Source organism: Cygnus olor, chromosome 2 (genome assembly GCF_009769625.2).
Source record: "Cygnus olor isolate bCygOlo1 chromosome 2, bCygOlo1.pri.v2, whole genome shotgun sequence".
Taxonomy (NCBI): Eukaryota; Metazoa; Chordata; class Aves; order Anseriformes; family Anatidae; genus Cygnus; species Cygnus olor.
The window spans coordinates 49,993,085-50,008,524 of record NC_049170.1 but is presented as its reverse complement, the minus strand read 5'-3'; the positions used below and the strand labels follow the sequence as shown (position 1 = coordinate 50,008,524).

General features: G+C 38.3%; 1 protein-coding gene across 3 annotated transcripts in view; it reads right to left on the bottom strand.

The window, feature by feature from the left end:
• Positions 1–15,440, bottom strand: part of GPLD1 (glycosylphosphatidylinositol specific phospholipase D1) — a 29,650-nt gene that overhangs the window by 7,353 nt on the left and 6,857 nt on the right. For 2 of the 3 annotated variants that reach the window (XM_040549847.1, XM_040549850.1), the window contains 14 exons: positions 14,096–14,193; positions 12,760–12,870; positions 12,456–12,504; positions 11,890–11,944; positions 10,742–10,849; positions 10,038–10,065; positions 9,791–9,930; positions 8,710–8,775; positions 6,872–6,992; positions 6,207–6,346; positions 4,910–5,096; positions 3,828–3,938; positions 2,824–2,898; positions 2,284–2,440 (listed from right to left, as the gene is read on the bottom strand). In XM_040549847.1, coding sequence (XP_040405781.1) covers positions 2,284–2,440; positions 2,824–2,898; positions 3,828–3,938; positions 4,910–5,096; positions 6,207–6,346; positions 6,872–6,992; positions 8,710–8,775; positions 9,791–9,930; positions 10,038–10,065; positions 10,742–10,849; positions 11,890–11,944; positions 12,456–12,504; positions 12,760–12,870; positions 14,096–14,193 — 1,446 coding nt within the window. The remainder of the gene's footprint in view (positions 1–2,283; positions 2,441–2,823; positions 2,899–3,827; positions 3,939–4,909; positions 5,097–6,206; positions 6,347–6,871; positions 6,993–8,709; positions 8,776–9,790; positions 9,931–10,037; positions 10,066–10,741; positions 10,850–11,889; positions 11,945–12,455; positions 12,505–12,759; positions 12,871–14,095; positions 14,194–15,440) is intronic. The other variant, XM_040549848.1, reaches the window with a different exon arrangement.

Here is a 15,440-nt window from a genome sequence, read left to right as displayed (position 1 = left end):
CAGTACAGCCTGCTTCTAAAGCATTGCAGTAGCCTACACAAAGCACACAAAGGCTATCAGTCAAGTCTGCCATGAACTGATAGGTCCTTCTTCAGGATGGGGCAAAATTGAAGCTGTTTATCAGAATTTATAGTTCTTCCAGGATGGGGAGGGAGCATCAATAATTATGGCTTTAATTCAAGTCATTCATTTTGTGTTTTAGTTATTAAAAAAAAAGTCAGTGGTGTTTTGAAATGTAAAATCCATTTTGGTTATGGTTTCTAATTTTACATGAAGTCGAATACACTAAAAATTTAGTAGGAGTTATTGGAAAACTCATTTATGTGATTCTGATGAAGCTTTAAATGCCTGCATATCCTGCCTCACCCCTGCTAACTTCATTTACCTCTATATGTGGCTTTTCCTTCCTCATTCATAACAATCTCCATCACCTGTACTCATTAACTGCATTCCCTTGTAGTGTTCCCCTTTGTCCACATGAAGGAGCACACAATAATGAAAGTTCATCTCTCAAGGTACATTTGCAAATTTCTAAGGAAGACCTTTCAGTCCTCCTTGGTATCACCAATAGGCAATTGAATCCACTGCTTCTTTGCTTTCACATAGTCATTCAGTTACACTTGTCTCACTAGTTTGTAGTTTTATCCACATGCCAAACTAGTGACTTTAGCAGGCCTGTCTACCTCAGATACTAAAATCCAGGACTGCGCTCCTAGAAGGAAGAATTCGCCTTCCTATGATGTACATCTACATAAATTTTCACTAATCAGACAATCAGCATATACTGAGTACTATAGGATACTGACAGTAGTATAGGAAAAAGTGGATGCTTACTACACAAAGAACTTCAGCATTTTTTATTACCTTTATTAGTTAGGTATCAAACTAAATTCCTCAGAAAGAGATAAGTTTAATTTTATGTTTGCTTCATTTGAATCACCAGACATTTAATTAAAGACTAATCTTTCAGTGACATTTCTTGAAATAAACTCCGTGAGAAGAACTACTCAAGCACTCAAGAACATGAGACAACTGTTGAATTTTTCAAGACAGAGAACTGAAATAGAAAAGGCACTACAGAATTCTCTCTGCAACAGATTCCAGTTCTTACGAAAGATTTGATCCTCCCTCACATGTGCTGAAAGTATGGCAGGATGCACACAGACATCATTTCTAGGAGGTGTCAGGAGTAACTTCTCATTACAGGCACTGGATAAGCTAACCAGGGGTGATGCACAACTTGATCTGCTTTCCACTAACAAGGCAGAACTGGCTGGGGATCTGGTAATCAATGGCAGCCTTAGCTGTCATGGCCATGAAACAGGGGAGTTCAAGAGCCTGAATGGAGTGAGAAAACAACTAAGAGGGTAGCAGAGCTTGGTATTTAGGCAAGCAGACTTCAGTTTATTCAACCAATTGGCAGGTGGGATCACAGGGGAAGTAGGTCTGACTAATCTTTGAATCATTCTTTGAATATAATTCAAAGAACTATAAATTTGAATTATATATCTAAAGAGCATAAATGCAAGAGATATAATTCAAATAGGAATCTTCAAATTATTCCCTAATTATTAGTTCTCAATAATCTGAATGATCATGGTGACTGGGAGAAGTGCTAAAGACTGGAGGGAGGAAAATGTCACTTCTAACTTCAAGGAGGACCTAGGAACCTTCAGACCAGTCAGCCTCATCTTAATCCCTGGGAAGGTGATAGAGCAACTAAACCTGGAAAACATTTCCAAACACACACGAAGGACAAGAAAGTCAGGAATAGTCAGCAAGGGTTCACCAAAGGGAAGTCATGCCTGACCAACTTGAGGAGTTTCTATGATGAAATGACCAGCCTGATGGGTGAGGAGAAAGCAGTGGATATTGGGTACCTGGCCTTCACTAAGGCCTCTGACGCTGTCTCCCATAAGATCCTCATAGGGAAGCTGCTGAAGTATGGGCTGGATGCGCAGGCAGTGAGGTAGATTGAAAGCTGGCTGAATGGCTGAGCCCAGGGGGTAGTAATCAGTGGTGCAAAGTCTAGTTGGAGGCCAGTAACTAGTGGTATAACCAGGGGGTCAATGCTGGGTCCAGTTCTGTTTGATGTCTTCATTAACGATCTGGATCATGGAGCAGGGTGTACCCTCAACAAGTTTACAGATGATCCAAAACTAGGAGTAGCTGATGCACCAATCTGAATTATCTTATGATTAAGTCATATAACATATGAGTCATATAACATATAACATAACAGCCATATAACGTATGAAGATTAATTTACTCAGTAAATACTACCTTGGTCACTCCTGTTGAAGTGAGAGTGAAATGCAGCCACAAATCCTCTCTGCTGCCCACTACCAGGTGCATACGGAGAGCCAACAACCAGATCAGCATTTCCATCCCCATCAGTGTCAGCTGCCAGGAGGGACCAACCAAGATTACAGTAGGAATACTGTAACAAACAGTTAGTTTAACACTGAAATGGAACTTAAACCATCAACTCTGTAACAAAATAGAGGGGTTTACTTCTAAAGGGCTAACTTTGTCTGCTTCTATCAAATTACCCTCCATGAACTCTTTTTTTTTTTTTTTTTTTTTCCAGAGGGCTGTGCATCCTTTTGTTCACCCAGCTCCCTCCCCTGCACTGAAGTACAGATATCTTTCCCACATAAAACCAACCTATGCAAACACCTGCTTCACCATCCCCAATTACATGTCTATATTCTCTTGCAATCAGAAGTTTGATTTTAATGTTCTGTCTTTAAGCTCACAGGCTCCTTTCCCCTTTACCTCACCTCCTGCTTTTGTAGCCCTGTTTTAGCCTGATCGATGTACCTGACAAGTTATGGTAACATTTGGCTGAGATGGCAAGCCTCTTCCCTTAGATCCAAAATAGACGTACACAGCACCCTAAACAGCAGGAAAAGCAAACACAACATGAGAGGATTTCTAAGGCAGCACCAAGTATGAAATACAAGACAAAACAGTCTGTAAGGACTATTAATATAACTGCATTTTTTCTATTCGAGCCTTCTCATAAATTTGTCTTTTCCACCCCAAACCTAAAAATATTCATGTTGTAATTAACACTGCTATAACCAGGCAACAAACTAGGTAAGTACAGAGAAGTACATTTTCATCATACTGTAGTTTAGGAGCAAGGTTGGTATACTGTATACTATGTTCATTACATGCATGTTCATGTGGCTCTAATTTTGTTGACAATTACTTAATGCAATCAGAGGCAGTGCCAGCCACAACAGATGTATGTAATTTTCCATGCCAGTGGGTCTGTATACAAGCATTTAAATTCCTACTTAGGAATAGGAAGCTAAGTTAGTATCTGAAATTCTGAAGAGTTTTAAACTTAATCAAAGTGGTTTAATGTAATGTATTTTGCCTCTCAATTCAGGTGGGCTGAAAACACAAAGGGACCATTATATGGGCTAATCTGGCTGCAAGTCATTAAAACTCCCTAATTTGATTACTTTAGCACGTGTCTGTGTCCATATCACATTTTAGATATCAACTGTTGACCTGTGACAGTGAATGACAAGGCTCACTGACATGAGGTCCCTTCCAGACTCTTTGTTCTTAAAAAGTAAATGGTACACTCAGATGTCATGAATGGCTCCTTATGTTTCCAGCACATCAGTGCTTCAAAACTGCAATCTGATTTGCGCCAAAAGGCCACTGAAAGGGAGATATGGATAACTTTCATTGATCTACTCAAAAGTACCACAAAGGCTACAAACGTTTGTGTTTATATTACAATATCACCTTGAGACACAATAGAAATTCTTTCAGTCATTTCACTATAAAGCATGTGCATGACTTACTTTGTAAGTGAGAAACTGAGATCCCACAGAAGGTGCTCCAATTGCCAGATCTAGCACTCCATCCTCATTAAAGTCCAGGACTGCCAAGGCAGAACCAAATCTGCCTGAAGGCTAAAAGAGGAGGGATTGATCTCATGAAAATAACATGTTTTAAAGACAAAACTATCAAAGTATAATGCACATTTACAATCACAGTGCAAGAAAAAACTGGAAACAGAGATAATAAAAACCCATCCCAAAAATTCTTAAGATTTTCTTAGTATCACTGTTCTCTCAAATAATAACCACCATACCAATACACTAGTTGGGAGTGGGCTGTTCTCTTTGAGGTTATGGGAGTGTTAGAATATAAGCTAACTGATACAATGAGGGACTGCTGTGGTATTTCCTCTTCTGAGTCTAGTGCACCACTGACTTTATGCTTACAATCTTTGCTGCTAATAGTATTACAACTGTGAACCACTACAACACTGTAAGAAGACATCAGCTATTACGCCACAGTTTATAACCACAGAAACAGATTACAAGGAAATTTATCTCACCTCTTTCTAATCTCTTCTGTGCAAATAACTTTATTTTCAACAGAGGATCAGCTTTATTACTCAAAAAGATCCTTTGATCCCGCTTCTCAGTTACAAGCCAGTCACCAGCCTGCCAAATCATAGTTTTCTCTATTTTCTTATGTATCATACAGTCTTACTAAAGATAAACAGTGGTTTTGTGAGAAGTTAACAATTCCTGAAAAAATGCAGCTTCAAAGGAATTGAGACTTATATTGAACTAATAGTTTTAGATGAAAAAGGAAATTCACAATATTTGCTTATATGCAGGGAACTGAACAAGATACATTGTGACTTACAGAGAATCTATCTCACTCTTAATCAAGGGCCTATTTTGTTACAAAACCCATTTATCTGGCATAGTAAAATAACTGAACCTACAGATCAATATTGCTTTAATTGTTCCTGTGACTGAAGTAACAGTTATTTTTCTTGAAATGCGTAATATATTCTTGTTCCAGAATTTACCACATTCAGTCAAAAACAAAAAAAAAGTGTCAAGTATCTGACTTGACCCCTCACCTGATGACCCTCCAGTACTTTGTCTGCTTTCCCATCTAGATCCATGTCCTCTGGTGGCAAACCTGAGTGATTGCCATAGACTATGTACACCCGTCCTATCTGAATATGGCCCAGTGTGCTGTACCCTGGTGCTCCAGCCACCAGATCTTCATATCCATCCTGGTTTAGGTCAGCTGAAATCATTGCCCTGTACACCAAGAGAGTCAAAAAAATCAGGATTAGCCACCAGACTACCACTACATTATCAGAAAATAAATACTTTTACTTTCAGGTAAACTGAGATGTGTCTTATATTTTTGTAAGAATCTACACAGCATTTTTCCTATTGCATAATTGATTTTTTTTCTTGAACTAAATAAAAACAGAGGTTAATCTTCCATTAACGCACCTCACATTTGTATGGACTGCTTTTTTACTTACTGATACAAGGTACCTAAGAGCAATCAGAACAAGAAGCATGAAAAAGGGCTGCTTGCATCTGACAGAATACAAAAGGTGAAATGAACTACCGTTTTAACTGAACCTCTGATTTAATCAATGGACGTAATAGTAGATAAGCAAATGGAAGATGGGTCTTAGTAATGTGGTGGAGTTTAGACAGGGAACGTGTAGAGAAAATAAGTAACTACCATTCATTTGGCTGGTGTGAAGTAACCTCAAGAATGAAGTCTTCAATTTTTGAGTCAGAAGAAAAAGAGCAAGATGAGCAGCAAAAACAAATTTATTTCGTTCCTCTTCTCTGCTGCATGTAAAGATAGAACCTCTCTGGAAAGAAGAGAGAATGTGCCTCTTTCTGTGGCATCTTTGAACTTCTTACTAATTTTCTGGAGTTCCCAAAACACTCAGTTAGGCACGATTCATGACAGACAACTAATTTGGTGTAATGATCAACCAATAACCAAAAAAGGGTAACAATCTTCCTATACTGTTCAGAACTAGAGCTGATGATGGTCCTAATTTTGCTTCTTTCCATTCTGAATAAAATGACAAGAAAACCCTTTCAAAGAAAGAACTTATTTGACTACAGTTGACATCTGAATGGAACTTCTGCTCTTTACAGTTTTATTCAGTACTGACACAAAGAGGCTTATGCTAACACTGGAAAGAAAAAAGGGTCCTGTCTGTTAACTTGTAGCTCTGGCTAGTCAACATAAGCCACTCTGACAGATTTGTGCCACCAACTGATTTGGAGTATTACCTTTAAAGAGTATCCAAGGAATAAAAAACTGTATTTTGGTTGGTACTCAACATTTTCAGAAATTAGGAGGGGGGTCTGAGGAAGAAAAAAAGTACCAACCATCCAAGTCTAGCATATGGTGAAGTAAGAAAATATGAAGCTGCTGGCTTGGAGATGTACTTAGAGGATTCTTGATGTGTAGATGCTAACACTCTCCAGACATTTTTTGCAAAAGCACGGTTTATGTATTGGAGGGAATTCTGAAATAAAAATAATAAAGAAACACAAGAATTCTTAAAACACAGGCTGAAATTCCAGAACAGTACAGACCATGTCAAAACTCAAGTCACCATCAGTGGAAATCATCACACTGATCAAAGTATACTCTGACTCGCGTCGTAAGCACCGTTTTAGATAGAGACAAACACCTCTATGTCCTAAATGGAGCATTCCTAACTACTCACTGCTATTCTTTGCTGGGATTTCTTAGCCCCCAAAAAGTTACTATGATTCCATAAAAAATAAATATTAAAGATATATTTTGTCATTTTTGGCACTGTAACTTCGCTACAAAATGAGGAAAGTGTAAAAAAGCTAGTATTTATGATATACTTATTATATACATTATATACAGATTAACAATGGCAGCTGGAATTTTCATGAAATGAAATCAGAGGCTTCTGTTTACATTCAGAGACCTTGCTCCATCACACAGCATCTCAGACAGAAATTATAACAATTTTATACAGAGCTGAATTTTACCTGACGTGTCACTTCTCACTTACTGTTGCCCAAGATTGTATATCAAAGTGAACTCCTCTCTCTGTATACTTTATTTTCTTTTCAAGAGTATTTGGAAGCAAAGAGGTTGTGTTCTTGTGATGTTCATTTTTTGATTGCTTGTCTCTGTTAAAATAAAGAAGGTAGTAATAACAAAGCAACTGAATTAATGACATGAATGTGTTATGACAAAGCTAGGAGAAGCAATCATATTGCATGAAATTGGATAGCCATTTCTCCCATTGATAAAGAGAGTTCTCAAGAGATAGCAGTTAAGCCCAAGTAAAGTCATGGGTTTTATTTGTAGCTAATACTGGTTAAGTATCCAGACATTTATATATTTTAACTTCATTGTCATAATTTGTTTAGCACATTCCACTTATCAGTAATATTCTTGAGGCACTGAAAAATGGGCAGGAAAAAACAATTTAACCATCTGAATACAAAATTTCTCAAGCTATATAGCTGTTTCTTGACTTCACACACTTAAATTATTAAATACTTTTTATTTTTTCCCCAAAAAAGAAGAAGTTAATTTGTTGGTATACTAACATTCTACCAGTCATTTGCACTCATTTCAGATATTTCCTGTATTTCCCTCGAATTATTCTTTCCCAACACATAAGACTATTACCATCTGTCCACTGACCACAATTCTGCTCCAATTTATGGTCCTTCCAGCCCTACTGACTTCACTTTTTTTGTATAAAATATTTTCATATATAGCAGTGTTAGTTGAAGCCACAGTATCTGAGGCTTCTCAGATACTCTTTTCAGATACTCAGATAACTCTTTTCACAGCTATAGTAAAAACTTGAAGCTAAAAACTAATTTCTCACAATAAGAAAACAATAGAATAAAGGTCATTAAGCTTTCAACCCATGAGGCCTCCACATAACATTACATTTCACAACCCCTTTACCAATTGAGCTCCAGTCACTGCTGCTCTTTTCACCTATGTATAGGCATTATTTTTCTTTTTTTGAGTGAAAATATTTATAATAAAATAAAAGACATACTTTAATGGTTATCTCTCCACTTTCGTGCCCTCTCTTTCTCAGCATGGCTATTTACAAGCATGCACTGCTGTCTTTGACAACGTGATTTTTATCACTTCTTTTTGTTCTTAATTTCCTTCCCTATCATTCTCTCCCTGTGGATCTCTGACCAACTGATTCCACTGTCCCAATTTGACTGAAATAGAAGTTGTAAATTGAACCATTAATGCTTATCGCAGGAAAGCTAAGAAAACTCTGATTTCCATTACCAAAACAAAATTCAGAATTAAAGAGTTTAGATTAGTCCTGTGGTTTTATTATTATGCACTAAAAAAACTTGTCAAATAAGTGTGCTCCTTACATTGTAGTCTTCAAGGAGAGGAAAGTGATCCTTGTAAACAAATTACAATCTAGTATCCCAATACAAGCTTAACAGAACTCTGCAGTTGCAGTTCAATGAAAATTAAATTCACCAGTATCAGCACAAGAGGTGCTTTCTCAAAGGGAAGAAAATAGTCATGGAAGATGTTTGCTAGAGGAATACATACACTCCTTGTGCTCTGAACAGGTGAGTTCTATATTGCCAAATAAAATGTGAAGATTTTGCACTTCAGGTGCTGGATAAGCATTCTTGTCCTTTGGCTGGAAGGTAAAAGTCTATCCCAGGTTCTACACAGTTCCTCTATATGAAGCCTGTTTATTCATGTTAAGACAATCTCAAATTCGTCCATAAAAAGGAAATAAAATAAAAATCAGAAGATCTCTACTTTTCAATAGCTCACCATCCAGTGGAAAACTCACCTTTCACCAGTAGTAAGTTTTTGAACCTTCAAAGCTATACTTACATGTAGCTGTCCTTGTGCTCCCTCGTGCAGTTTATAAACAGAGGATTCTCAGGCAGGAAGCAGCCACTAAAGAAATATTCAGAGTGTGTTTTGAAGATCTTCTTGCAATGGAAGTGGAACTAAAAGTTCAACTTTTATCCTTACTGATTCCTCTGTTAGAAGGCATTACCTCTCTCAAAAAGCCCTGAGTAATCAAATTCAGTGCAACATTATAATCCTTAGAAACTCCTTTGATATTTATTTTAGTAACCTTGATTAATTTCTTAGGTTCTATATGAATCTTGCATGTGTCTACATAACTCTCAGATGAAACGTCCTTGAGCATGCCCTGACAATTCTATTAATGTTATTAATAGAGTTTATAGAATAGAATTAATTAATTCTAATGATCTTCTAATGAAAGTGACATTTTGGAACAAAGAACTCAACAGATTTTGCCATATCATATTTCAAACATTATTTCCCCAAATATCTGTGGTGACATTATCCATATAAATGTATGGATTAATTCCCACTGTTGCTCTCATAAAATTATTTACAGTGAAGTTACACTTGTACGAATGCAGTACAGGGCCAGAACTTCAATAAAAAATACATTCTGAGTGCAAACCTGAACATCCAACAATGGAACATATAGTCCTACTCCATCTAATCCTATTTGCCTGCAGTGTCTGAAGGCAGTATCTGACCTCCCTTGGGACAGGCCATCTTTGCTGGCTGTTGAGAGCAGCCACAGGGTGCAGGCACAGCTCAGATCACCAGTCCAGGAAAAAAACTATGCTGCCATGCAGCATTTTAGCATGCTCCTTGGGCATGTCTTAAAGAATGTCCCAGATTTTCCCTGTCAAGTATCGGCTGGCCATGCCAGAGCCTTGCCTGGGGAAAGGAATGTGAACATGTCACAAGTGCAAACTCAAGGCCTATGTCTTCCTGTGCACCTGGTTAAAAGACAGCCAAAGAAATCCCTTTGTCCACATGAGGATTTAAAGTTCATCACCTATTCCAGGAAATGACCTGCCTTCAGAATTAAATGTGTTGAACTTGAGTACTACATTTCATATTGCAGGAAACACAATTATACCTGGTTCCATTCTCTAGCATTTGGCTCGTCAGCTCAAAAATATTGTTTGTCCAGAATGCCATGTCATCCACTCCTCCAAGGAAATACTCATGGAACTTCTCCACGAGAAATGGAGATTTACTAGCATATCTTGGAAAAAGCTAAGAGACAAGCAACATACTAAGTAAGATGGATTGCACTGTCTTCATGTTGTATGTTCATTTTTATTAAAAAAGAAAAAAGAAAGAAAAAAAAAAAGAAAACCAACCTTTGCAACAGCAAGTCTTTCTCCATGTCTGAGAAAATAAATAACAATTCTTCAGAAACAAGCAAGTTTCATTTAATGATATTTCATTATTTAAAAGGTTCTTTTCAAGGTTTCTATAAGTGATAATCTTAACTTTAATGCAGCTCTCAATTTGGAGGGATTCACAGTGTTTTTAAATACTGCTTGGCTATTAGTTATTAACTGAAATAAAGAATACACCTAGGCTGTTTAGTATCTTCAAAAGCATACACCAACAGATATAAAAAAATAAATATTAGTTCTTATCTCCATGTATTATTTGAAAGGAACTACATAAAGTGTAGGTAAACTGTCAATTTAGGTAGGTATACTACTCCTTCAGTACATGAAAATTATATTGGTAACATGACACAACGCAAGAGTACTTGAAGACATAACTGTTCTTAAATAAACAGGCCTAAATATGTTAAACATTTAAATATTTTAAATAGCTAAGACACAGATGCTATGGTGTAATGATGAATTTAACAGTCATTTAAGCAGTCCACATTTGTATTATAGCCTTTAGAAAAAATCAGGTATCTTATGATTTTGGGGGTCTAGTAGGAAGGTTGTATTGCTGGCCTCAATGCATAAATTTCTGAGATAGAATTTAAAACAGGATTATCATAATTTTCCTACATAAGTTTCACTTATGAAAACCCACGCAAAGCTATCCAACTTACAGTTCAAGAAACAGCAGGTAAGTACAGTCAGTAATTGTGCCTTCAGTTATGATCTCTCTTCCATAAAATTCCTGATAGATAGAGGCTAGGTCTTTGACCGGCACATACCTAAAAACAAGACTGAGGTATTGTAACCAGATTTTTTTCACATCACCTGGCAAAAGGTAATTCAGCTTCTATAAAAACAGCCAGCTTTAAAATATTCTGTATTTCAAAAGACTCTATAAGGTGATCAAGATTTAAAAATGCCAGAAAGACCAGGACTGCACATAGAGTTGCACTCTGTAGGAACACTCTCCTGCCATTCGGGTCAGTCAAAAACCTGTAGAACCATTCCCCTATGGCTATTGCTCATGAGCTTCCACACTCTCTCCACTGGTTTCCTGGCTTGGTGATCACACAATCTTGGTGGATGTTCTCCAACTCTCCTCTGTTGCCAAACCTATTCCCATCCAAATCTAATCCTAGCCAAACAGATATTGCTGATTCTTCCTATCTTAACATTTCTCAGAGATGTGTCAGAGTTGATAAAGTTGATGAGTTAACTGACCATGCCTTCTGCACATAGATGAGCTACAACCCTACCTAGACAAAACAAGACTCAAATGACCTACTTTGTCAGCAGAAAAAAAAAAAAAAAGCACATTTTTTTTAATTTTGGTTAAAAAATACAAGAAAAATATCATCTATATCTAAAACTGTTGCTTGTTTTTATGCTTTTAAAACCTGTCTGAATTCCTCAGCATCTGTAGCCATAAACATCCTCAATGTTCAAAAATTAAAATGGAAATCTAAGTGAGATACTACCACTGAGTTATTTAAATAATTGCTAGGACATTCCAGCAAACTTTTTTCATTGACTATTTTACCTATAATTACTTATAACTTCCTTCGGAGATAAAAAAAATCAATCTTTCTTGCTGTGTTCTTACATGTAAAACTATTTTTTCTTCTGTCCTCCCAGTTTTTTATGTCAGGAAACAGGAAATACATATATGAAGAATACCAAATTGAGGAAAATTCCAACAGTTGCAAGGGGTTGGAATGAAAGATATAGAAGAACAGCATTTTATTAAAACAGTGACAATATAGAATAAGTAGAAGTAATCATTAAAGAAATTAACATCTACTGAAGCTCATTTTCTTACCAATTTGATGCCAGATAACTAAAGTCCAGCTCAAACTGACTTAGTACATCTCCTCCTGCAGATGGAGGAATAAAAAATAAAAATAAAAAGTCAAGAAACCAAACACAAGAGTATCTGACATAGATAACAGTATGAATGGATCTATCTGTGGCTATGCTATCTATTTTTATATGGTATCCAGCCGTATAATGCTTTGTCATTTGGAATACATGAATGGTTCACCTGAAAGTGTACTGTATATTTTGTACGTCCAGAGAATAAGAAAAAAGGTGTCAAATTTAAAATCAGAGAAGTGACTCCATTTAACTTTCAGCATCCTTCACCCTGTGTTTTTGGCTTTCAGTACAAGTGTATACATGCCCTGTTGCATCTCCTGAAACACAGAACACACAGACAGAGATAGGAGGGTTTTACAAACTATGGGACAGAGTGAGAATACAGTGTCCATATGACTCATTCTTGGCTCCTCCATTGCACAGGGTAAGAGCCAGAATCACCCACTGTGGTTTTGAAGTGGACTAGTTATCCCAACAGAAGGATCTATGATCAGCGAACAGAAACATTACCAAAATCACCAACACTGTGAGCTTCTGAATATGAACCATGAAAATCAATCTGGAGAAAGAAAAAAACAAAGAACTTTCTGTTCATTTTACTCATCCTTCCATACAAACATGAGAGCAGAATCAAATTGTCCAAGCAACTCTAAAGTGTGCAGGTCCCAAACCTGGCCTACTTCATTCATTATGTGTCTCTGAAAATTTCCCTTAATCAGGGCTCCAGCTTTTGTCTCCTCTCCGCACCAGACTCCAAAGCTGGGCTATCAACTCCAATAATTCCAGTCACATCAATAAAATAATGCAAGCTTACTTCTCCCATGGCTTTTAGAAATCCTTGGTCGATGCCCAGGCTATGCCAGCTAACATCTGCCACCATATGTGAGGCAATTCCAAACAGGAAAGCTACCAGCTTCTCTGTAGCCTATACAACAACAATACACATGTAGTAACATCAATAATTTTACTCCTGTCTTTAAGAAGAGGTGAGCATTTTACGTTAGTGCATTATACAACAATATAATGGAGTCTCTTACAGTCCAACAGATTAGCACAACAAAGTATTGAGCACTCATTTCTTGATACTGGAGAACTTTTTTTGTGACTTGACAACCTTTATGCACCATATACAGTCCAAGAACATAGAATTATATGGCTGATGTCAGGACAACTTGTCTACCTCAAGTTAAATGTGTTCCTTGGGATTGGAGACAAACTCTTCCACTTCCAAGGAGTGAACCTCCTCTGCTGCCATGAGTACAGAGCAAAGACACATGTAGTAGAGAAAGACATTCTGTGCAAGTGCTGTTCACTGTAAAAGCACCTGATTAAAGCCCAGATATGAAGATACTCATTTTATTCCTACAAACTGAAAAGTTTGGAATAAACGTATCTGGAATAAACTTATAAGCACAGAAAATTCATTTCCTCAGAAAAGATTTCTCTGCATTGAATCATTATCAGTTCCAGAGACCTTTTAAAAATCTGTAATTGAATCACAGTTTTTGATGAATTTATACTTCCTGAAGGTTAATAGTTTACATTTTAGTATCACTAAGGGCCAATCAAAAGGCAGGCAGACTTCATTACATTTTAAGGAGTGCATGCTCACAAATGCTGCTCCAACAGTATGATTTTCCTGTGCACGGAGAGAATGGCAAATTCTCCAATAAGGGAAAGAAAACAATATGACCTTTAAAATCATTCTCGCTTCTGACAATCTGTTCTTCCTCTCCTTCTAAGTAGCTCATATACCATAAACAAGAGCAGATCAGGACTAAGTCCAAGGTTTCATAAGCGTGAATTCTAAACCAGGCCTGGTTTTCAAATGGCAAACATTCAATCAGATCTGGCAATAATGCAAGGACCCAAAACCATCAACTGCATTTGAAAATTTGGACCTATGAATTGTATCATAAGCACCAGAACACATTGAAGATAAATAGATTATATATGGAAACTGTAACAATGTATGTATGGAAACAGGATTTCAAGTTTTCCTGTATCAGCAGACATTTTAATTCAAAAACATTATGTATTTTTTCTGTACTTCCCAAAGAATGAAGTTGCAACAAGTGAAGAAGGCAGCAAAAAGTGCTGGCAACTAACTCACTAGAAAGCAAATTCAAAAGTTAAAGAAATTTTCTTACCTCTTCCCAAGGCTGAGGATAATTCCTTCTGATGTAGTGAATGCTTGCGTTAAGGAATGGTGACCAGTGAGTGTCTTCAGACACATCATGGAATATTCCTATTGCAACAAAATTATATCAATATTTATTATTTTGTTAAAAAAAAAAAAAAAGAAAAAAGTTTTCTCCATTAAAAAAGCCAACACACACACACACACAAAAAAAAAAATTGCTCAATTTCATATTGTACAGGTGTACTGGGTTATGGAAAGGGTTTGGTAGCAGGGGGCTGCAGGGGTGGCCTCTGTGAGCAGAGCCCAGCAGCTGCCCCATGGCAGATCAGAGCCAGCTCCAGCCAGCTCCAAAAGGGGCCTGCTGCTGGCCAAGGCCAAGCCAGGGAGCGACGCTGGTTGGGACTCTGTGAGGGCAGATTTAAGAAATGGAAAAAACTGCTGTGTGACAATAACTGGGAGAGTGAGGAGTAAGCACCAGCCCCACAGCCCCCAAGGTCAGTGCAGCAGGAGGGCAGGAGGTGCTCCACACATGCAGCAGTAGTTCCCCTGTGGCCTGTGGAGAGGCCCCTGGTGTAGCAGGCTGTCCCCCTGCAGCCCATGGGTCCCACATGGAGCAGATCTCCACGCTGCAGCCTGTGGAGGAGCCCCTGGTGGAGCAGGTGGATGTGGCCTGGAGGAGGCTGCGGCCCATGGAGAGCCCCCAGAGGAGCAGGCCCTGGGCCGGAGCTGCAGCCCGTGTAGAGGAGCCCACGCAGGAGCAGGGGGTCTGGGGGGAGCTGCCACCTGTGGGGGACCCGTGCTGGAGCAGTTTGCTCCTGGGGGATGGACCCTGTGGTATGGAGCCATGTGGGAGCAGTTCTTGAAGAGCTGCTGCCTGTGGGCAGCCCACACAGGCTCAGTTTGGGAAGGACGGCATCCCATCGGAGGGACCCCACGTGGAGCAGGGGCAGGGAGTGACTGTGAAGGAGCAGCAGAGATGAAGCATAAGGGACTGAACACAGTCCCCATTCCCTGTTCCCCTGCACCGCTTAGGGGGAGGTAGAATAGGGTGGATGGGGGGAAGGTGTTTTCGTTTGTGTTTAGTCTTCACTGCTCTAGTCTGCTAGTGACAGGCAATAAATTACATTAATATCCCTTATGCTGAGTCTGTTTTGCCTGTGATGATAACTGTTGAGTGATCTCCCTGTCCTTATCTCAACCCTTGAGCCCTTTTCATCATATTTTCTTGCCCTTTTTCTTTGAAGAGGGGGAATCACAGAGAGGTTGTGGTGTAGCTGCCCAGCAGGGTAAAATCACCACAGTAGGTGGCACATTTTGCAATCTGCTTATATGGCAAGAGACAAATTAGCCAT